Here is a 24846-nt window from a genome sequence, read left to right on the forward strand (position 1 = left end):
CATAACTCTAACATCTTTATTAGTTCTAAGCTCTTCTAAGGCCAAAGATTCAGACTCACTTAGATTGTGATGGTGATAAACAGGATTTATTTTCCTTATAGCTTCCTCACTAAGATTTTGAAATACTTGCAAGGTATTAATGAGTGGAGGATTGTATGTACTGGCCTTTTTAGGGCCTTGATGTACGTCAGTACAATCTAAGTCCTTCAAAATGTATCTCAAATTAAGCTTCCTAAGGGTGAGTCTAAAATCTATGATAGTTCTAGCCTTATTGATGTTATTAGAAGGAATGTAGGAAAACCCTTTCTTCAATAATTTGTATGTATCTTCAGAAAAAGGAAAATTGGACAAGTTGTGTATTTGTATTTCAAACTCATCACTAAAGTTGCAGTTTACCATCTCTTTTTGTTTCTCAACCTCCCCTTTGGTCTGTTCTGTGCAACCTTGGACCAAGTGGGGCCCCTTTTGTTTCCCTGCTTGTCCATTAAAAAAGGTCCACCATGGGAAGTACCCTCACCTTGGTTAGTGTCAGTATTCCTGTTGTTGTTGCTATTGTTATCATTAGCAGAGGCTACACTAGTGTCCTGATCTATCACTTCCAAAATGTCTGTGATATTAGCATCAGTGTCCATTTCAACTGCTAAAGAATCAGTAACATCCATTTGTATACATCCATTATTAATGTTAGTATCATTCTTATGTACATTTCTTTTGACAATTTTGTCACCTGGTGTTTTATTCTTGTTAGTGTTGAAAGACCCCTTGTTATTATTAAAGGACTTAACATCTAAAACATATGCTGTTTGGTTAGTATATGCAGTAACATCACGAGTTAATTTCTTTTGTTTTCTGCTGACAATGGTTGCTTTATGTCTATCTGCTCTTGCCGTAATGCCAGCGTACAAACCAGAGAGCAAAGAAAAACAAGAAAAATTCTTGACTTTTTCATCTAGTTCAGAAAGCTTGTTTTTAACTGTTTCAATTTGAATTTTATAGTGCTTAATCAAAATAGTCAACATTTCCACACCAAAGTCATTGAATAAATCCGAAAGTTCGGTGAAAAGAGTATCGTCATAATTGACTGAGTTCGGAAACTTGTTGAAACGAAGTTCTTGAGGGACACATTTCCTTTTTACACATTCCGATAGATAAGATATTTCAATGTCTAAAGTTACATAACGTAACACAAGTTTTTCAAGCTCGTAAATGCAAGCCCTACAATTCTTTTGATTGTTAAATTCAGTGTCAGTAACAGTACTTACTGCTTCTTTGTCTGCAATTGCTTTAACAGTCGAGAACGGATTCTCCGTTTCTCTAGCTAAATAATCCACCACACTATCTGGACCTACGAAAGGGACTCCATTCGATTCACCTCCATTTCCGTCATCCTGTGTGCTGGCCAAAGTGTTCCGGTTGCCGCATAGGTTGCGATCGATAGTAAGCGGCATGCTTGCTTTAGCAGTACTGTCAAATCCCCTTTTAATTGCAGAAACAATAACATCCGAAAGTTGTTCCTGAAACTGGATGAAACCTTCAGGCACCGGATGAGTGGATAACTCCAATAAGGTGTCTTGTGACATATTCAAGGCTTAAATTCGACCAGGAAACGAAGGAAACACAAACGCAAAAATACTGTAGAGCCAAACAAAGTAAAAAACACAACCAAACGCTTCCAGCCCAAATAGCAGCCAAATATGAGACACCAACAAGTTGTGTTAGCGCTTTCATTCACATTTAATACAGAGTGAACTTCTTCAGAAACAACTTGCACATCCTTACAACTCTAATAAATACATTTGTCAATCAAGATATTTACATAATAAATTGATTAATTAAATTAATAATTTAAAGACATATACTGAGTATTCTTTGAACCATTTCAAAATCAAAATAATCACATAAATGAATAAAAAAGTTATACATGGTTTAAATGTTTGGATATAAAAATAAAAACATATTTTATCTAAAAAAATGTATATATATAAGTGTATGTATATGTATAATATAACAAAGATCTGATAAAAAAATATTGTGAATGATAATATGTATTTACACTACCTATTTTCTAAAAAACATTTTAGATTTATCACTTCATTTAAACCAGGGGCATTATCTGCCCCTAGAAAAAATTGCCAGAAAGACTCTTTACATTCTAGCAAAGATTTTATATTTCCATTAAATACAGTGTTTGACTCATTATCCATAACAGAAAATGTGAACTTTTTAAACACACTGCAAATGGCTGAATGTCTAGCTAATTGATGGAGGGGTAGTTGAAGTCACCCAGTATGAGAGTGTTGGGTTGGACCTTAATAGTTTCCAGGATGTTCAGGAATGTAGAATGAGAGTCTTGGTACATGGCTGGGGATCTATAGTAGGCTACAACCTGAATCGCTGTCTTACCCACTGTTAGTTGTACCTGAAGTATCTCCAGTGTGTTATGCTACTAATCTGGAGGTGTGCATATCCTTTATGAATATGGAGACACCACCACCTTTGGAGCTTCTGTCCAGGTTTAGGGGCCGAAAGGTGTAGTATGAATTTATAGCTTGGTCGTGCTGGGGTGCTCTCCGGAGCCTTGAGCCAGGTCTCGGTCACTGCACAGATATCGATGTTCTCCATTTTAAGGAGTGATTTGAGCGAGTGCATTTTCAGATTTAGACTTCGTGTTGAGTAGCATAACCCTCAGATTTTGTTTGCTTGTAGCTGTTATGGTGGTAATTTTGCCATCAGGACATTGCCTAAAAAAGGCATTATAGGCATGGCAAGAGCCTTGGCCAGTATCCAGAATCCCTGGGGTGACATGTGCAGGCCATCTCTGATGAAGTATCGAGGTCTGTCGATCATGTCATCCCAGGCAGACAGATACTGGATCCCCTTAGAATGACACCAGAAACTTAGACAATTGTTGAAGTTAGTCATTTTCTGCTTGTACTGTAGTATAATTCTGGGTTGAAGGTAGGATACTACTCAAAGCTAGGATCATACCTGCCTGGGCTACAAGATCAGAGAGCTCCTCTATGTCTCTCTTCATGTAGTTCAGGGAGGTACATCTCAGGTTATTCACACCAACATGGACAATGACAGAGTCATATTTGTACCTGTTGTGGAGTGACCTAAGTGCGTGCGTTATGTGGTGGATCCTGGCACCCGAAAGACAGCTGAGCATAACTTTCTCCTTATTCAACCTAGTCAGTGGGACATCAGTGTGCCTTACTATTGAGTCACCTATGACTAGTGTATTGGGTAAATTGTTTTGCCTTATGGGCTTTGGTTGAGTGGCACACTGTTTGTGAGCTGTGTGTCTCATGGTTTGTGCTGGGATGTGGTGGTGGTTTGCATTTCTGCCTCGGAGGTTTTTTGTTTGGGCAGATTTTTGAGGGCCTCTGCGAAAGTTGGTATGTGTTTTGTGTTACTATGTGAGGGTTATGGTGGTGCAATTCCTGTAGGGCTATGTGATGAATGTGGTGTGGTGCAGGTGTTAACCTTCTCCTCTTGACTGGCTAATCCAGTCTTGGCTGGAGAGTGCTTGGCTTCCAGTTTGGCTATATATGTGCATCTCTCACAAGTCATAGTGTTGGGAGGTAAGAGGAAAGTGTTGTCTGTGTACATGAGGCAGTTGCTACATTGCCTCAGGATGCCCAAGTTCACCAGGTTGACAGGAGAAAGCACAAGTAACTGACATTTAGACATGCCTGGATTTGACCTCAATATATTCAGTACTAAAGCCTTTTACAGGAAAAATGTCACTCAGTGTCCAAGTATGTACAGAGCACTGCCAAACACTTGAGGGGAAACTAATACATAGACCCTAAAAATTTAAGGATGAAGTATTTAGGCAGGTATTCTAAAGTTTGAAAGAAATGGTGAATGAATTAAATAAATGTTGAAACATTTGTATACCTTAGTAATGCAGTTTTAACACTTGTCTATAAACATTTTAGGCTATGCTGGTAATGTGAAAAGCAGTAAATGTTGGATAAATATGAAGTAAGCAATACCTGTCTCAGGATATAAAGATTGTGTCTTACACATATTTTCTTTTTTGTAGGCATTGCATCATTGATTTCTCTTTCTGTACTGTCGTATGAGAGATATGTCACAGTGATTAATTCTACTAAAGTGGATTTATCCAACTACAGAAAGGCTTGGCTATGCATAGGAGGAACATGGTTCTATTCTTTGCTCTGGACAATACCACCACTTTTTGGTTGGAGCAACTATGGCCCAGAAGGTCCAGGAACAACTTGCTCAGTTGAGTGGACAGCAAAGTCTGCAAGCAGTATTTCTTATATTGTATGTCTATTTATTTTCTGCCTCATACTGCCTCTTTTATTAATGGTTTACTGCTATGGAAGTATAGTGAAAGCCATCATGGGGGTATGTTAATTTTACTATTTTATTTGAAATAGTTTAAAGTTCAGTGACTTTTACAGTGTTAATCTTAAAATGTGAATTTTGACTTGTTCTTTGCAATTGTCTTTTAGCTTTACAACTTACTGAAATACTAAGATTTTATTTACCGATGTGAGGTATGATTATAAACATAGTCTGTAAATGTATAGATCTGTTATAAGAGAAAACACAGCCCTTTACATAATTCATAAAAGCCTCCTAACTGCAGACTAACTATGTGTATGTGGAATTGGCCAGCTACAGATTAGGTATGCAAATGACAGCCCTCCTCCATAGTCCACAATTCATAAATGCAGTATCAGATGAGAATTATCTGTTCCTGCGGACTTACATTTATGGAGCAGAATTGCATGCTATGGCTTATTTTCATTAAATGATCACCTGCTTGTCTTTTTAAACTAATGTACTGCTCAATGGTACATAGATGAGCAACAAAACTAACCAAAAATGAGGGAGGTATAAAAATCTACACTTTTTTGTGCGCATTGGAAATAATGCTACTGTTGAGGATAGCAGTTCATGCAGAAGACTAAAGCTCTGTCATATTAATGAGCTTTCATGTGCCAAGTCTACAGGGTTTGAATCTTCCTACCTTCATTCGTCTAGTGTGTGACCTTGAGCAAGTCACTTAAGCAGACAATGCTTTGAGGCAATTGAGAATCTGGGATAGGCTCCATAAAGGTCTCTTGGACTGCATGTACGATTAGCAAATACCTATGAAACTAAGCAGAACTCTGTGAAGCACAAATTACCACCAGATACTCTCACGAAATGGTGACAACACAAAACTCCCTTCAATGACAACAGTTACAGGACTTAAACCTCCTACATAACATATACACTAATGGAACACGTGCAGTCATAGGCTATGGGCTGTAAGTTTTCAGGAATTGCCATTGCCCATGATTGCAGATATTGTTAGCATTGTCTGCAGTCACAAAGAGCTGCATAGGTGATAGAGCACATAGACTGGAGTTGATTATTAGGGCAGTACTGCCTATACTTGCAGGAGCATTACAGCTGATAGTACACACAGACTGGAGTTTGTCATTAGGGCAGTACTGCCTAGTCTCATGGGACCACCCTAGGTGATAGAACACATACAGTGGAGTTCATCATTACAGCAGTACTGCCCATGGTCAGAGGAATATTACAGATGATAGAGTGGATAGATTGGAGTTCATCATTAGGGCAGTACTGCCTTTGCTCATGGGAGTATTATAGGTGATAGAGCACATGGACTGGAGTTCATCATTAGGGTAGTATTGCTATGCTCAGAGGAGCATTATAGGTGATAGAGCACATAGACTGGAGTTGATTATTAGGGCAGTACTGCCTACTCTCATGGGACCACCCTAGGTGATAGAACACACACAGTGGAGTTCATCATTACAGCAGTACTGCCCATGGTCAGAGGAATATTACAGATGATAGAGTGGATAGATTGGAGTTCATCATTAGGGCAGTACTGCCTTTGCTCATGGGAGTATTATAGGTGATAGAGCACATGGACTGGAGTTCATCATTAGGGTAGTATTGCTATGCTCAGAGGAGCATTATAGGTGATAGAGTACATAGACTGGAGTTCATCATTAGGGCAGTGCTGCCTGTACTCATGGGAACATTTTAGGTTATAGACAAAGACTAGAGTGCATTGTTAGGGCAACACTGCCTATGCTTGAAGGAGCATCCAAATATACAAGCTGCATGAGGGTTAGATGATTCCCAGGAAAATATTTTGATGAATCGGCAATGCTGTTCTATTATGCACTGAGTATAACATTTTATCAGTGTCAGTAACACACTTGTCACCAGAGTCAGTTACCTGATGTCACTATTCTGTAAGCTTGCTGCAATCAACTGTGTGTAAGAGAGGTTATTACTAAAGTTAGATAATAAAAACACCCTCACATATGATTTTACATGTATTTACTGTCCGCTTCAAACTGATTTACATGGATTTTAGTGTGTACTGTGTACTATATTATGTGTCACAGAATGCCATTTGTGGACTTGGGGATGCTTTGTACATGGGGGGACTGTATTACAGTTTTGACTATGAACTGCACACAGGTCCAGATCACTCACTCACTCATCTGGTCAGGATAAAACAGACAAGCAGTTCTTGGTTCAGTTCAAGCAACTTTACTACATACAAACACATCAGGAATGAGGCTTTGTAACTTAAACTTAAGTAAACTTATAAACAGACTACCACACTCACATGTTAGCACTCTGGATGTTCTCTCAAAATGGCACTGCTGCCTGCACATGCTCACTATATAAACGTACTTACATCTGGAAATGCTTCTTAAAAGTACATACGCTCTGTTCTATATCCTCTCTCTTTGAGAAATGAATCATATACCAAATGACAGTATTCAATGACATGCAATTTACAGAAATAATCTTTTGATATGCAATTACAGAGAACTAATTCTTCGACATGCAATCACACAAAATTAGACACACACAAAACAATCCTGTCCAGGTTGTTGTGTATTTTACACTAGGTCTAGAAATATGACCTGATCATGTAATATAAAAGTCAGAATTGGATATAGCAATGGGGACTGTCTTCAAGGAATGTTCAACTTTGGGGACATCATCAGGAATGGGAATGGATACTGAGACATGTTCTTTGGTATGAACATTGTCAGGGTTGCTCTGGGATCTAGAGTATCTATCAAAGGTCCAAAGCTGCAATATCATTTCTGATGCAGGAAGATGATGTCTGCGATTTCTCCTGTGTTCTATATCCTCAGATTCCACCAAGTAGGATCTCTGCTGGGCACATATACCTCTCACTTGACCAATTTGATCAAAGCCTCTTCACTGTCTCTCCTTTTAACAGGTGAAGAAATCTGCTCATTTTATCATAACTGGACTTCTGAGAAGAGCGCTTCTTAAAAAGTTGGGCTTTGATTGCTCTGTTGTTTTTAGCATTAAACACCAACAAACTAGAACTGGTAGGCAAGGTTGTTCTTGTTTGCCTAGATAGAAGTCTCTGAGCAGGCGAGCCAAGTAGGTTGTGATGAGGTATATTTCTGAGATTGAGTAAATTTAAGAAGCTATTGGTATTGTAATGCTTTGACCTCTCTAGTAATTGCTTTGCACTCTGTACTGCATGTTCAGCAAGGCCTTTTGACTGTGGGTATTCAGGATTACTAGTAACATGAATAAAGTCGCACTCTTTCGCAAATCTCTGAAAGAATCAACTGATAAACTGGATACCATTGTCAGAAAAAACTTTGTGGACTACCATGGAATGAGAAATGACATTTCATCTTAGAAAATTGAAACTCAAACCAAAAGCTGTAGATGGAATGAAGGAGTGAACACAAGTCTTTAGTACTTTTGTTCAAATTTATTCTTCATGAACTTCTTCAAAAATGTTAATCTCTCAAAACACACCTTTTATAAGTTACATCACATTACTTTCATAATACTTTAAATTAAAGGTATAAAATTGTACGATAAAAATAAAAAACTGTCTTGTTTTCCAAACAGCTTAGAATGTTAAAGCTTCATAAAAAATGTCTAAATATAAAAACATTGTCATATTATTGTAATTTGAATATTATTTTAGTGCTATAAAACATTTAATATTAATACATTTGTTCAGACCAGGACTATTTGGGTCCACAGACTGTTTACCTGTGAGAGTACAAATATAGTTTGTGGCAGTATGTGACTCTTGTCCTAGTTACTACATAGGAAAAAAACAGATGTTTAAAGTGTAGAATATATGAGCACCCACTTGCTAATTAAGAAAAAAGGACTTTACCAATGCTTTACCTAGGCATGCTATTCACTGTGTGAACTTTAAAAAGTTCACCTTTTCAGTCATAGATTATGTTCAACAAGTGGATTATATAGGGAACACCAATTGCATTTTAGAATGCAAGGAGTCATTGTGGCAGATCAGTTTGGTAGCAGACAGAGCCCCTGGTCTAAACGAATGTATTACTATTAAGTGTTTTTTAGCACTAAAATATTCAAATTACAAAAATATGACAATGTTTTTATATTTAGACATTTTTTAGGAAGCTTTGACATTCTAAGCTGTTTGTTAAACAAGACAGTTTTTTATTTTTATGGTATGATTTTATACCTTTAATTTAAAGTATCATGAAAGTCACGTGATGTGTGATGTAACTTATAAGAGGTGTGTTTTGAGAGGTTAACTTTTTTCTGAAGAAGTTCATGAAGAATAAATTTGAATGAAACTACTAAAGAATTATGTTTGCTGCTTCATTCCATCTACAGCTTTTGGTTTAAATTTCATTTTCCAGTTTGTTGTGTCCTTATAAGTTTTTGCTTTGACTTGTACCAGAGTGGGATGGCCTTAGAAGAGAGTATACAGGACACTTTGTTAAACCTCTCAGTACATTCGGCGCCTGAGCAGTTTACAGCATTCGCCAAACAACTTGCCAGGACAGTTACTGGAGCCATTCAAGATGGTTTTTCGAGATTGTGGGAGTCCCAGCAGCAGTATCCAGTTGGTTTGGGTTCATTTTCACAGTCTTGACCACCATTTGGAATTACAAACAACAATAAGCAAAAGCATGAGGGTAATGATGCCACTAAGACACCTGCTAACAGCAACAGCGGTCTGAGTGGGAACAAAATTGTACACTTAGACGGCAGAGTTTTGGATTATGTGTTCAAGGAAGTCAACAATCCTTTTTTGGACCTCATTTTCGAAGTGAATGGTGAAAATGTAAGTACTGTTAATAATAATGTTACAGGTCATTATGAAGATGTTGGCAGTTGCAGGAAAGACATTTTTCAGCTTGAGAAGCTCAGTTCTCTTTATATCTATGGAACTGGAGATTTTATATCTCAATGAATGTATTAAGCGTAACTGTGTGAACTTTGGTGACCCATATCACATTGAGTTAGTCAACTTATTCAATGAAACAGGGGTCAACATGATGCGTATGCTTGTAACACATTAATTAAAAGAGATCGACACAGTCAAAGAAAATGTGGCAAATTTAGACAACAAAATTAAGGGACATTGTTGTTTCAATGTACTTTCTGATTTATGTAGTAGGATTGGAGCCAAAGCTGATAGGCACAGAGCCTCCATAGTCACAAGGAAGCAGTCTAAAATGCAGAGGGATCTTTTGGCCTATGCTAAGAAAGAGGCCTACCCTTTGCAACGTCTGCGGGCTTTTCAGGAAAACACTATCAATACCAATGCAACTTATGACAATGTCGTCACACAGGGTGAGGTGAATGATAATGGAAGTGGAAACAACAATAGTATTACCACTGATAATAAAAGACTATGTCCTAATAACAATAACAACAGTAACACAGTTCAGCAAGTTCCAGTGGGGTCTGACAATAATAATCCAACATTTGCTAAAGTATTTCGTCTACAAAAAACTCCCATGGATCAGGTCCTTTTTTGATGGACCAAGGGGGCAACAAACAGACCCCCAGGTGAACAAACCAGGTTCAAAGCAAGGCAAAAACGAAGGGAAGAAACAACAACAGAAAGAAAAACTAAAAGTTTCAGACTTTGAAATTCGCATTTTGAATTTGTCAAACAATGTTTTATCTAATGATGTGATTTCAGTCTTGAAAAAAGGTTTTTCCTACATACCAAATAGTTCTGTTACTATCACCAGACTGTTAGTTGATTTCAAACTTTTCTGAGAAAATTGAACCTTCGTTACCTACTGCATGATTTAAATCTAGACAAGATGTTTGTAACAAATTTTAAAAAGAACAGCACATACAACCTCCCCCCCCTTGTGCAATGCCTTGCAAGTGTTTGGTGACGTGTGAACTGGACATGAGAAATATTGTAAAGGGCACCCACACGCATAACCTTACTGTGGAAGAACACCAGGCACTGTGTATTTTAAGTAAAAATAAAGACAGAGTAATGAGAGCTGACAAGGGATGGTATGCTGGTGATTGTGTACTGAAGATTATGTTAAAAACATTGAAGACATGTTGGTAATTGGTACAGCTTATTCTGTTGTAGATAAGAATGTAATTAACAGTTTTTTGAAAACAAACACTAATCTTTTTGTCACGTTTTGCCAGGGTAGTTTAGATCATGACACATGAATATTTGTTAGTGGAACAACACAGTATGGGACATTTCTTTGGGATACCCAAAGCACACAAATCAGAAACAAATCCACCCTTTAAGCTCATTATTTCAGCCAACAGAACCAAGACAGAAAACCTTCCTTTATGCCTGCATTATATACTTAACACTATAGTGCAAAAAGCGAAGTCGTACCTTAGGGACTCCTGGCACCTTATGGAAATTTTGAAGAATATTAACCTCACCCATGATGATTTTTATTTTGTGTTTTTAGACGTTAAATCACTGTATACATGTATCAACCAAGATGCTGGTATAGAATATCTGACAGATTACCTTAATGGGTACACTGACTTTACACACAGTAAAATAAAGGCGGTTTGCAGACTTATGGGTATAGTTCTTGACAATAATTTTTTTCAGTCCAACCAAAGATATTACAAGCAGACCTCAAGGGTGGCCCCATCTTTTGCCAACCTTGTAATGGCCATGTGGGAGGAGCGATATTTGTGTGTACATCCACAAAGGTCCCACATTATTTTATATCAAAGATTTATTGATGATTTGATATTTCTGTGGACTGGTGATAAGAGTGAATTTGAGTCCTTTGTTAGGGACTTAAATCACACCACAGACTTTTTGGAATTTTCTGTGGGATGTTTTGGTAGGACCATTAATTTTTTGGATATACATTTGGCTTTTGATATGTCCAGTAACACTTTTGTGAGTAAGATTTATAGGAAAGATGTTTTTGTCAACCAATATTTGCACAGAGATAGCTTACACCCTAGGCATACGAAGAAAAGGGTGATTAAGGGGCAATTTATTCACCTCAGTAGACTTGCATCTGATGATGACACTTTTTTTCAAGATGACACTTTTTTTGAACAAAGATGGTATGACCAGGCTCAGTGAAGAGGGGAGGCCTCCAGGCATTACCATAAACATTTGGATGTGTATTGCAACTGACTTTGTTCAATTCCTGTCTCAGCTTCAAAGGAGAATACTGTGAGATCCTAGAGTCAGGTGACCAGATGAGGTCATTCTACCAGCCCTCTTGGAAATTATATTTTAGATATTACAGAGAGATATCTCAGAATATAGGGTATTCTGTTTGGGGAGCCTGATTAGAAAGACTGCTCATGTATTTCATCTTGCCTTGCCCAAGTAAGTTATTAGAGAACAGTAAATTCTCTGACATTTAGTCAGGAATATATTGTAGCTTAATTTAGAGATTGTTTTTCTTTATTTGTATGAGTCTCTCCATCAATGTTGTTTTCAATATTTACTGTGATTTGAACTCTGTGGTTTACTGTGAATATGTATTCAGTATTTACATGTAATTTTATTATTTATTATTAAATATATTTAAAACTTTTATTGTGGCTGATCCTTGTAGACAGTACTTAACCTTTGAGAGTACTTGTATTTATTGGCGACACTGTATGGGCCATTCCAGAAGGCCTCGCCTGTGCCTGCCTTTCCCAGGTGTGTGGGCATGTGTGAAATTTACGTCTTAAAGAGTGTGTATGTCAGCTACTTGGGGCAGGGACATAAAGCACTAGGGTTACAGAGATGGTGCTGGAGGACTTGGCTTGGACACTCGGCTGAGGACCTAACCCTACAGTTGTACCAGCGGGGAGCCTTATTGGGGATCTAGAAGGGAGACGGATATAGAGACATGCAGACCCTGGGCCGAGTGTGCTCCCTGTGTGCTCTTAAGGGAAATTGTACCTGATGCAGGGAGGTCTGTATCTGGAAATACTGATTCATTTGCATTCTAGGTACACGTCTCTCTCCATTGTCAGTGGTGAGGATTCAGGTTTCTTGATTACTGTCCCAGCATGGGGATGACAGACAGTGGTGCCCTTCACATACTGGCAGCAGTGATGGATGTCACAAGCACTCAAAATAATGGTCATTTTGTCAATAATACACAAACTACACCCACCACACAGTATGCACAGGAGACATAGATTGACATATCCCCCTTGTGGGACACATTTAGAATGTATGGCTAGGCTTATAAAGGCCCCATTGATCATTAGCTTAGTATAGACCTATGCACCTATCATTAACTTAGACATTAAAAATCTCATTGGAATAGGTGTGCAGTAATTAGGACCTTTAAAGGTAGGTCTAATGAACCTGGTTAACTTCTTTGAGAAGGTAATGCAAGCTGATGACAGTAATAATGTTGTGTCATATTAAGGTATGTTGTGTGTAAAGGCATGTGATTCCATTCGCCATGATAACTTAATAAATAAATGTATTACAAATAGACCCATATATGGTAATATGGCTGGAACATTTGCTGAAACACAGAACCCTCACAGTTTGGATGACAGGGACAGTGGCAGTAAACATAAAATTGGCAAATCTTTACCAAGAACAACTGAAATATAGGAAAGAGTGGAACTTGAAACATATTGTGATTTAAAACAGCTTTCCTTAAACAGTACAACTTCAAAGCACACCAGCCCCATCACACAAAGAATTTGGATTACTGGAACCATGCTGCTAAACTCATAAGTAGCTTGCTCTTGACTTCCCACTTTAGCAAAAGAATCAACAGCTGAATGCAGAGTTTCTTTGTCTCTCTCTCTCTCTCTCTCTCTGTCTCCAGGACTTGAACTGGTGTGTGGTCATGACCATACATTTATATAGGCTTGCAAATGGCTGTCACATGGCCAAATGTCAACCTCAGTGTCTGTTTCAACCTCTTCATCCACCGACTGTGCCTGTGTTTGGCCTCCATCATCATCAGTGTCTGCCTTTACTCTGACATCAGGTGGTAAGTGTCTTACACTTTCACAGCCAGGATCACCTGTCTCTCTGCCTCTATCACTGTCTATCTGTCTCTGTCTATCACGTGACCATGCAGTTTTGCAGAGTTACAATTCTCTATCATAGTTACATGATGGTAAAGATTGCAAGTTCTTTCCACTAGATTTTTGTGTGTGTCAGAATAAAGAAATGTTAACCAAAACAAATAAGCATAACCTGTTTCACCAGGTCTCTCCTTGGTGAGTAGAAATGGTAAAAATACAAAGAAGGAAAAGTAACAGAGTTCCACATGTTGCATTGAGTCAGGATTTGTCAGATTTTACTTTACAGCATTAGATCAAAAAATCTTTGGTCAAATGCTACAAGGTGTGGAAGACTTGCACTCCTTTTCTTTTCTCATTGTAGGTATATAGATGAGTTACATTCACTTTGAGTGGTTGTGTGTAGTGCCTCTTTTAGCTAGTATCGGCAGTCATTGTGGTAAGGGGGTTTCTTAGTTTTCCCCACTGTTGAAAGATGTCATAGTTGGCAGATGTCTTTCTTATATATATATATATATCTATATATATGTATGTATTTATATTTATGTAGTAGGAGGTGTGGGAGTTATAGCACCTACCATGTGAGGAGATGCAGAGGGGCTTACCCCATGCAAGAAAAAGTTGTATGTGTTGCTTAGCTCTTGTGTGTTTCTTTGGGTTTGCTGAATCCTTTTGTGTCAAATGTTTCTTCTTTGACATATAGATGCTAGATCAAGTCTGTGTCACATTAATAACATAGGTCCAATTATACAGTCTCACTCCTACCAAGCCTCCACTGGTGAGTGGTTAGTCTGTGTCACATTAATAACATAGGTCCAATTATACAGTCTCACTCCTACCAAGCCTCCACTGGTGAGTGGTCAATCTGTCACATTAATAACATAGGTCCAATTATACAGTCTCACTCCTACCAAGCCTCCACTGGTGAGTGGTTAGTCTGTGTCACATTAATAACATAGGTCCAGTTATACAGTCTCACTATTACCAAGCCTCCACTGGTGAGTGGTTAGTCTGTGTCACATTAATAACATAGGTCCAATTATAAAGTCTCACTCTTACCAAGCGTCCATTGGTGAGTGGTTAGTCTGTGTCACATTAATAACATAGGTCCAATTATACAGTCTCACTCCTACCAAGCCTCCACTGGTGAGTGGTTAGTCTGTGTCACATTAATAACATAGGTCCAATTATACAGTCTCACTCTTACCAAGCCTCCACTGGTGAGTGGTCAGTCTGTGTCACATTAATAACATAGGTCCAGTTATACAGCCTCACTCTTACCAAGCCTCCACTGGTGAGTGGTTAGTCTGTGTCACACTAATAACATTGATCCACGTATACAGTCTCACTCTTACCAAGCCTCCACTGGTGAGTGGTCAGTCTGTGTCACATTAATAACATAGGTCCAATTATACAGTCTCACTCTTACCAAGCCTCCACTGGTGAGTGGTTAGTCCGTGTGACATTAACAACATAGATCCGGTTATACAGTCAAACTCCTACCAAGCCTCCACTGATGAGTGGTTAGTCTGTGTCACATTAATAACATAGGTCCAATTACACAGTCTCACTCTTACCAAGCCTCCACTGGTGAGTGGTTTGTCTGTGTCACATTAACAACATAGGTCCAATTATACAGTCTCACTCCTACCAAGCCTCCACTGGTGAGTGGTTAGTCTGTGTCACATTCATAACATAGGTCCAATTATACAGTCTCACTCTTAGCAAGCCTCCACTGGTGAGTGTTCAGTCTGTGTCACATTAATAACGTAGGTCCAATTATACAGTCTCAGTCTTACCAAGTGTCCATTGGTGAGTGGTTAGTCTGCGTCACATTAATAACGTAGGTCCAATTATACAGTCTCACTCTTACCAAGCCTCCACTGGTGAGTGGTTAGTCTGTGTGACATTAATAACATAGATCCGGTTATACAGTCAAACTCCTACCAAGCCTCCACTGGTGAGTGGTTAGTCTGTGTCACATTAATAACATAGGTCCAATTATACAGTCTCACTCCAACCAAGCCTCCGCTGGTGAGTGGTCAGTCTGTGTCACATTAATAACATAGGTCCAATTATACAGTCTCACTCTTACCAAGCCTCCACTGGTGAGTGGTCAGTCTGTGTCACATTAATAACATAGGTCCAATTATACAGTCTCAGTCTTACCAAGTGTCCATTGGTGAGTGGTTAGTCTGTGTCAAATTAATAACATAGGTCCAATTACACAGTCTCACTCCTACCAAGCCACCACTGGTGAGTGGTTAGTCTGTGTCATTAATAACATAGGTCCAATTATACAGTCTCACCCTTACCAAGCCTCCACTGGTAAGTGGTTAGTCTGTGTCACATTAATAACATAGGTCCAATTATACAGTCTCACTCCTACCAAGCCACCACTGGTGAGTGGTTAGTCTGTGTCACATTAATAACATAGGTGCAATTATACAGTCTCACTCTTACCAAGCCTCCACTGGTGAGTGGTTAGTATGTGTCACATTAATAACATAGGTCAAATTATACAGTCTCTCTCTTAACAAGCCTCCACTGGTGAGTGGTTAGTCTGTGTCAGATTAATAACATAGGTCCATTTATACAGTCTCACTATTACCAAGCCTCCACTGGTGAGTGGTCAGTCTGTCACATTAATAACATAGGTGCAATTATACAGTCTCACTCTTACCAAGCCTCCACTGGTGAGTGGTTAGTCTGTGTCACATTCATAACATAGTTCCAATTATACAGTCTCACTCCTACCAAGCCTCCAGTGGTGAGTGGTTAGTCTGTGTCACATTAATAACATAGGTCCAATTATACAGTCTCACTCTTACCAAGCCTCCACTGGTGAGTGGTCAGTCTGTGTCACATTAATAACATAGGTCCAATTATACAGTCTCACTCTTACCAAGCTTCCACTGGTGAGTGGTTAGTCTGTGTCACATTAATAACATAGATCCATGTATACAGTCTCACTCTTACCAAGCCTCCACTGGTGAGTGGTCAGTCTGTGTCACATTAATAACATAGGTCCATGTATAAAGTCTCACTCTTACCAAGGCTCCAGTGGTGAGTGGTCAGTCTGTGTCACATTAATAACATAGGTCCAATTATACAGTCTCACTCTTACCAAGCCTCCACTGGTGAGTGGTCATTCTGTGTCACATTAATAACATAGGTCCAATTATACAGTCTCACTCCTATCAAGCGTCCATTGGTGAGTGGTTAGTCTGTGTCACATTAATAACATAGGTCCAATTATACAGTCTCACTCTTACCAAGCCTCCACTGATGAGTGGTTAGTCTTTGTCACATTAATAACATAGGTCCAATTATACAGTCTCACTCTTACCAAGCCTCCATTGGTGAGTGGTCAGTCTGTGTCACATTAATAACAGATCCAATTATACATTCTCACTCCTACCAAGCGTCCATTGGTGAGTGGTTAGTCTGTGTCACATTAATAACATAGATCCATGTATACAGTCTCACTCTTACCTATCCTCCACTGGTGAGTGGTCAGTCTGTGTCACATTAATAACATAGGTCCAATTATGCAGTCTCACTCTTACCAAGCCTCCACTGGTGAGTGGTTAGTCTGTGTCACATTAATGACATAGGTATATGTATACAGTCTCACTCTTACCAAGCCTCCACTGGTAAGTGATCAGTCTGTGTCACATTAATAACATTGATCCAATTATACAGTCTCACTCTTACCAAGCCTCCACTGGTGAGTGGTTAGTCTGTGTCACATTAATAAGATAGGTCAAATTATACAGTTTCACTCCTACCAAGCCTCCTCTGGTGAGTGATTAGTCTGTGTCAAATTAATAACATAGGTCCAATTATATAGTCTTACTCTTACCAAGCCTCCACTGGTGAGTGGTCAGTCTGTGTCACATTAATAACATAGGTCCAATTATACAGTCTCACTCTTACCAAGCCTACACTGGTGAATGGTCAGTCTGTGCCACATTAATAACATAGGTCCAATTATACAGTCTCACTCCTACCAAGCCTCCACTGGTGAGTGGTTAGTCTGTGTCACATTAATAACATAGGTCCAGTTTTACAGCCTCACTATTAGCAAGCCTCCACTGGTGAGTGGTTAGTCTGTGTCACATTAATAACATAGGTCCAATTATACAGTCTCACTCCTACCAAGCCTCCACTGGTGGGTGGTTAGTCTGTGTCACATTAATAACATAGGTCCAATTATACAGTCTCACTCCTACCAAGCCTCCGCTGGTGAGTGGTCAGTCTGCGTCACATTAATAACATAGGTCCATGTATACAGTCTCACTCTTACCAAGCCTCCACTGGTGAGTGGTTAGTCTGTGTCACATTAATAACATAGATCCATGTATACAGTCTCACTCTTACCAAGCCTCCACTGGTGAGTGGTTAGTCTGTGTCACATTAATAACATAGGTCCATGTATACAGTCTCACTCTTACCAAGCCTCCACAGGTGAGTGGTCAGTCTGTGTCACATTAATAACATAGGTCCATGTATAAAGTCTCACTCTTACCAAGGCTCCAGTGGTGAGTGGTCAATCTGTGTCACATTAATAACATAGGTCCAATTATACAGTCTCACTCTTACCAAACCTCCACTGGTGAGTGGTCAGTCTGTGTCACATTAATAACATAGGTCCAATTATACAGTCTCCCTTACCAAGCCTCCACTGGTGAGTGGTCAGTCTGTCACATTAATAACATAGGTCCAATTATACAGTCTCACTCTTACCAAGCCTCCACTGGTGAGTGGTCAGTCTGTGTCACATTAATAACATAGGTCCATGTATAAAGTCTCACCCTTACCAAGGCTCCACTGGTAAGTGGTCAGTCTGTGTCACATTAATAACATAGGTCCAATTATACAGTCTCACTCTTACCAAGCCTCCACTGGTGAGTGGTCATTCTGTGTCACATTAATAACATAGGTCCAATTATACAGTCTCACTCTTACCAAACCTCCACTGATGAGTGGTTAGTCTGTCTCACATTAATAACATACGTCCAATTATACAGTCTCACTCTTACCAAGCCTCCACTGGTGAGTGGTTAGTCTGTGTCACATTAATAACATAGGTCCAGTTATACAGTCTCACTCTTACCAAGCCTCCACTGGTGAGTGGTTAGCCTGCGTCACGTTAATAACATAGGTCCAATTATACAATCTCACTCTTACCAAGCCTCCACTGGTGAGTGGTCAGTCTGTGTCACATTAATAACATAGGTCCAATTATACAGTCTTACTCCTACCAGGCCTCCTCTGGTGAGTGATTAGTCTGTGTCACATTAATAACATAGGTCCAATTATACAGTCTTACTCTTACCAAGCCTCCACTGGTGAGTGGTCAGTCTGTGTCACATTAATAACATAGGTCCAATTATACAGTCTCACTCTTACCAAGCCTACACTGGTGAATGGTCAGTCTGTGCCACATTAATAATATAGGTCCAATTATACAGTCTCACTCCTACCAAGCCTCCACTGGTGAGTGGTTAGTCTGTGTCACATTAATAACATAGGTCCAATTATACAGTCTCACTCTTACCAAGCCTCCACGGGTGAGTGGTCAGTCTGTGTCACATGAATAACATAGGTCCAATTATACAGTCTCACTCTTACCAAGCGTCCACTGGTGAGTGGTAATATTGAATCAGAAAAAGGCTGAAGAATCACAGTCTCTTTTACCATATCTCCTGTTGGTGTTGGTTTTCTTATTACATTCTTAACATTCAGACCCATAAACGCAGCATTCTATTGAACTGTGGTCTACTTTAAAGGCAATTAGGAGTCTCTGGCACAAGGAAATAAAAGCTTTGATGCACCAGTTTTGAATTTGGAAAAATAAGTTTCTTTTAAGCAACTAAAAAAGTCACTGGTGACTAACAGTCTATGCAACCCAAAGTTTTTCTTTCAAAGTCTTTGGTAAATAAAAGTCTCTTGGATACTACCTCAGTGGATGCAGAAAACAATGTCTCTGGTTCATCCTTCCTTCATGAAAGCAAAACAGCTGTCTCACAACTCATTCATGGAAGAAATGACTCAATCTTTGGACAAACAAAACAACATCTCTGTCTCACTACTCCTTTATGGATCATATTACTTGGCCCTTGGACAAACAAAACAACATTTCAGGATTTGTTCTACTCCTAGAAAACTATGTTGGCATTACCTTTGCTGATAGCCTTACTGTACGAAAGGGAAGACTCCCCAACTTGCCATCTGCTCTGACCTTGGTGCATCTTTCTCCTCATGAAAGCCTCAGGATTCCTCTTAATCCAGTATCACTGGAAACTACATTGATCTTTGCCACATTGTCTATGAACATGCCATAAATAAGCACCTACCTACAGTTGAAATTAATTACTTGCAACCTCTAGAATATTCTCTTAAAGGAACCCAATTCCAAATCCTGCTTCTTCCTAATCTGACTGCTACAGATACAAACCCCCAAATGGTCCACCTAGCCTGAATCCTTAGTGTGTCTAGTGCTCTTATCCATGCCCATTGAACCACTGCTGTATTCTCCTGGGAGTGCCATCTTACTGGGGCCCAGAGTGAAAAGCTCCAAAGTATTACAAAAACATTTTAAAAAACAATGTTAGTCTTCAAAACCAGTACAAGAACATTTACAGTTTAAATAATTGTACCAGACTAGACATAATTTAAAAACATTGGTTAAGAATTGGTACAACTTATATCATAATGATTTAATATTTAGAGAAATTTAACCAGTTTACTGAGAAGTTAAAGGTAATTTAGTATAATACAAACAGGAGTTGCAATATATGAAGTGAGAGAGAAACAAGGTTATGACATATTTAGGAAGACACTTGAGGAGAAATTGATTGAAGTAAGGAACTTCAGTGAAGAATGGAGAGTAAGAAGGTTTAAGGCATGAATAGGTACTTGTTCAATTTTAGGGATATAGTTTATCCTGGGATGAGCAAAAGCAGAGACAAATTTTGGGCTAGGAAGTCTTTCAGAATGGTTTTAAAGGACTGGAGGGAGAGTATTGAACTAATGGATACAGATACAGAGTTCCAGGCCTTAGCAGCATAGTATAGATACATGCTACACTGGATCATAGTGACCAATTGAGAACATAGTTGCGTAGAATGTTAGAGAAGCAGATGGATGCTGGATAATTTTGTGTGTGAAAAAGCTGTGTATTTGTTAGTTGATAAGGTAGTTCTAAACAATTTAGGACTTTCAGTGCTATAGAGTTGTGGTTTCTGAAAATATAGCCACTATGCTGAAGTATCTTGCTATAAATTTGTGGTGTGTTCATTTGAAGTTTATTACCGATTTCTACCATTGTGATGTATTCTTTGAGTGCTCTGATTTATCTATTTAGTTAGCTATAAATTTGTTTAGTCTTTTTTTCAGTTTACATTTGCTAACCAAGGTATGCCACTGATCCCAATAGGCCATTTTCAGATCTAGTCCAGGACTACAAACAGCATTATTTAGATATGTTGATATATACGGCCTAAATGTGAGTCATTAAACAAAAACATAACCATTTAAGTTGCGTGATATGCGTGATTAGGTTGGAGATCAGCACGCAGTACTTCAGGCAGGCTTTTGTGGGAGTAGAGATTCTGTAACAGTCATATTATATTAGTTAGGTAATATTTGCAGAACATTTTTTGTGCAATAAAATATAGCACAAGAGGCATCAGAGGAGAAATGTAGCAAGACCTGCTTACCTCTCAGTGGACAATAGGGGCAGGGAGCCCTATGTGGAACATAGGAGCATTTAATGATTATTTATTATGGGAGTCGTATCCAAGAGCAAAACATAGTATATAAGGTAATATTAAGGTTTACTCCCCACATAAAATTTGAAATTTGAATTAGTGGTGGGAAGACTGAGATGTTATGGTTATAAAAGTATTTTATAGACAGCCTGTTGAAGGTACTTTTTTTAGACCTTTCCTGAAAGTATTATGAGAGTTACTGTATTTTAGCATCTTTGTAAATGAGCTTATATGTTCAAACTTGTTTGCCTATTGGCATATACATTTTGTTTCTTTCTGTAAAACATGAGGGATCAGTGACAGATTATAACAAAGGGAGTTGCTATCAGACATATTACTGCTTTATGACTGCTTGAGAGTGGGTCTAGGGCTCAGTTTGATCTTTGAGTACACTGAAGTACTCAATATATGGAGGCATCTTTAGCTGTAGTGCTTGTGTGACTTGTTGTTCTCTGCCTGACAATGTACTTGATTTTGAATTGAAGTGTTTCATTTAAGGTTTGGTTACTTGTATTTTTTATCTTTTGTATTGCGTTTTGTTTTAAGTATTTTGTTCTTTTGGAGTTTTAATAAGTCTTGTCTAGGGCCAGTCAGAAAAGTTAGAAAATAATTCCTTTGCAGACAGTGAACAACATTCAGTTAATTAGTAGGAGGAGCTGAGAAATAGTATTCCTCATTTAACTAGAAATATTTAGAGCTATCTTTAGCTGTACCGCTTGTTTAACTTGCTGATCTTTGTCTGCATTTGATTTTTCCCAACCACCTGCTCTAATGCTGCTGTACTTTATAACCTGGTGGCTTTTGAGTTGCCCGCACCTTCTAAAAATCTAATTTTGGACACTCCACCGAGTCCCATCTCATCAGCTCATTCTACTGAGTACTGAGGGATCAGGTGGGAAGGCCCGCTCTGTTAGACCTTTAAACTTGAATCATTTTCTGTTTTTCCTTCTCACTCAAAAATGCACTTTATTCAGCTGCTTTGCTATATCTATGCTTCTTCCTACTTTATTATTTTATTTTATTATATTATTTTATTTTGCTTTTTGCTGCACATTCTTAAAGTATTCAGTTGTATTTAATCTGCTGCATTTATTACTGCTTGTTAGTAGCCTGATTAAATTGTAACTGTTATTCTAAGCCCCTAAGTTTTGATTTAAGCACTTGGGCTTCAAACTAGTTATCTTACATAAGGAAGGTTTGTGGTCTACACTGTTGTGGGAGGAGGGGGTAGCCACTGCACTTCTGAGCTGGGAATTGCTGGTGAAGGCTTATTGTGGCTGTTCTAAGTATCATTTGTTTTGATTTAGACAATTGGGCTCCAAACCAGTTATTTTACATTAGGAAGGTTTGTGGTCTATACTCCTTTGGCAGGAGAGGATAGCTAACACCCTTCTAAGCTAGGAATTGCTGGTTGAAGACTTATTATGTCTGTTATTTTAAAGTGTCTTGGTTCTGGTTTAAGCACTTGGGCTTCAAACTTGTTATTTTACATTAAGAAGGTTTGTAATCTACACTCTTGTGAGAGGAGATGGTAGCCTCTACCCTTCTCAGCTGGGAATTGATGGTTGAAGGCTTATTGTGTTTGTTATTCTAAAAGTGTCCTAGTTCTGGTTTAAGCACCTGGGCTCCAAACCAGTCATTTAACGTTAAGAAAGTTTGCAGTCTACAAACTTGTGGAAGGAGAAGGTAGCCTCCACCCTTCTGAGTTGGGAATTGTTGATGAAGGCTTATTGCACCTGTTATCCTAAGTGCCTTTGTTCAGGTCTGTACTCCTGTGGCATTACTGTCTAGACATATTTTTTTAACTACTAGAGCATCTAGTTTCCTCATACCTGAGCATTGCTAATCAAGTTGCTTGTGTTATTGACTTATTCAATATTTCAGTTTTCCTCATTCCTTCCTAGTACATCAGTGGCCATGGATATGCACTTTCTGATTCTCTGTGGCCAGTCTGGTTGAGATGGGAATTCTGAGGCATTGGGACAATTGTTAAACAGGAAATCCAAATTCAAGAGCTCCAAACAATACCATACACCACGTTACAATAAAACCAAAAATGTATTGTCCAGATGATTAAGCATTTTCGTCTGCTTGTATCCTAAGACTTCAGCCTGTTTGGAGCTCTTGAATTGGGATTTCCTGTTTATTGTAACAATTGTCTCATGTACACTGACAACCTATTTATTCTTAATAAAAAAGATATATTATGCAAGAGGTGTAAATACACTTCTCTGGAGGCGAAACACTCGTACAACCAAAAATAATCCTATAGAGGTTGTCGGTGACATTTGCACCATGTCTACTGTACGGGGTAAAGACCCTACACATAAAATTGCTTATGCTGAGGCACTTACAGGTAACCTTCCTAAAACATTAAGACCTTCTGCACAGTACAGTCAAAGAAAGGGTCCTCAGCCATCACGTAAACACTCCATTAAAACATCACCCACAGCTGCACATAGTAACACTGTATCCAGTGCCTTCACTGCTAAGCCTGTAAGGCAAACCAGCCCACAGCCACATTTCCTGGCCATTGGCGATTCTATATGGGGTCACACTGATGTCTCCTTCACCGGAATGAGTAAGGAGAGAGTCATGGTTAGCTGCCTTTCTGGGGCTAGGCTGTATCAAGTCGCATAGGCATTCAGGTCATTGAACCACAGGTAGCAGAACGACTCTGTCATAGTCCACGTAGATGTTAATGACAACATACCTCCCTTGACTGTATGAAGCTCACTGATTGTGTCTCAGGAAGGTATGAGCCTAGCACTGAGCAGCATACTACCTTCTCCAAGGATGATGCCATGTTACCAATGGAAAATGATTGATTTTAACAATTGGCTTCTGGTGTCAATCCAGGGCGGTACAATATTTGAAGGCCTGGGAGGACATGGTTGACATTATGCTACATTGCCAGGGATGGTCTGCAATTATCCCCTCTAGGCATTCAAATATTGGCAAAGACCTTTTCCACCCTCATGGTGCATTTTTTAGGCAATGCCAAACTTATAAACCTACCGATTTAACTGAACCTGCAAAGGAATATCTGAAGGTGGTACTGCTCAATGTTAGAAGTCTTAACAGGCAACTCCACTCCCTGCAAGTCTTCCTCTTCATGGAGAGTGTAGACATCTGTGTAGTAACAGACATGTTTTTAAAGTCACTGGGAGTACCCCAGCAATACAAGATTATAATGCCTTTCACACCTTTAGACCAGCTACTGCACAGGAGGGAACTAAAGGTTGAGGAGTGTCAGTCTATATTGACTAATAAAACATCCAGACTAACTAAACTGTATGACTCACTGGAACTCATACATGTGCAACTCACCATAAACAGTGTGTTGTACAATATCCTTGCAATATATAGGTCCAGTTCCATGTCCCAAGAATCCTATACTACCTATCTCATTGAACCATTCAACCCAATACAATATTCCTGGGGGGGTGTCAACTACCCCTCTATAGACTGGAAATCCTACATCACTTCTAATGCACAAGCCTAGTGATTCTTAATCTTTGTTGATACCAACATCCTGCAACAGTCTGTTCATTCTCCTACCAGGGATAAAAACATCATTGAACCTATAGTCACGAACATGCGGAGGAGGCTAATGTTCCTCACCCATTGTAATATCTTCGCTGGACAGATCTAATCATAAGGCAATATTACTTGAAATAAAAATTAAATCTGGGGGCCCAACAAAACCAAAAACCTTTAGGAACTATTCTAAGGCTAACCTCTCTCTACT

At 38.9% G+C, this 24846-nt stretch overlaps 1 protein-coding gene across 2 annotated transcripts in view; it reads left to right on the forward strand.

Annotated features, from left to right (window-relative positions):
* LOC122796652 (pinopsin-like) overlaps positions 1-24846 on the forward strand; it is a 930108-nt gene that overhangs the window by 238925 nt on the left and 666337 nt on the right. For both annotated transcript variants that reach the window (XM_044065298.1, XM_044065299.1), the window contains exon 2: positions 4052-4380. In XM_044065298.1, coding sequence (XP_043921233.1) covers positions 4052-4380 — 329 coding nt within the window. The remainder of the gene's footprint in view (positions 1-4051; positions 4381-24846) is intronic.

The sequence above is a fragment of the Protopterus annectens genome, chromosome 3.part0 (genome assembly GCF_019279795.1).
Source record: "Protopterus annectens isolate FY-2018-M chromosome 3.part0, PAN1.0, whole genome shotgun sequence".
NCBI classification, from domain to species: domain Eukaryota; kingdom Metazoa; phylum Chordata; order Ceratodontiformes; family Protopteridae; genus Protopterus; species Protopterus annectens.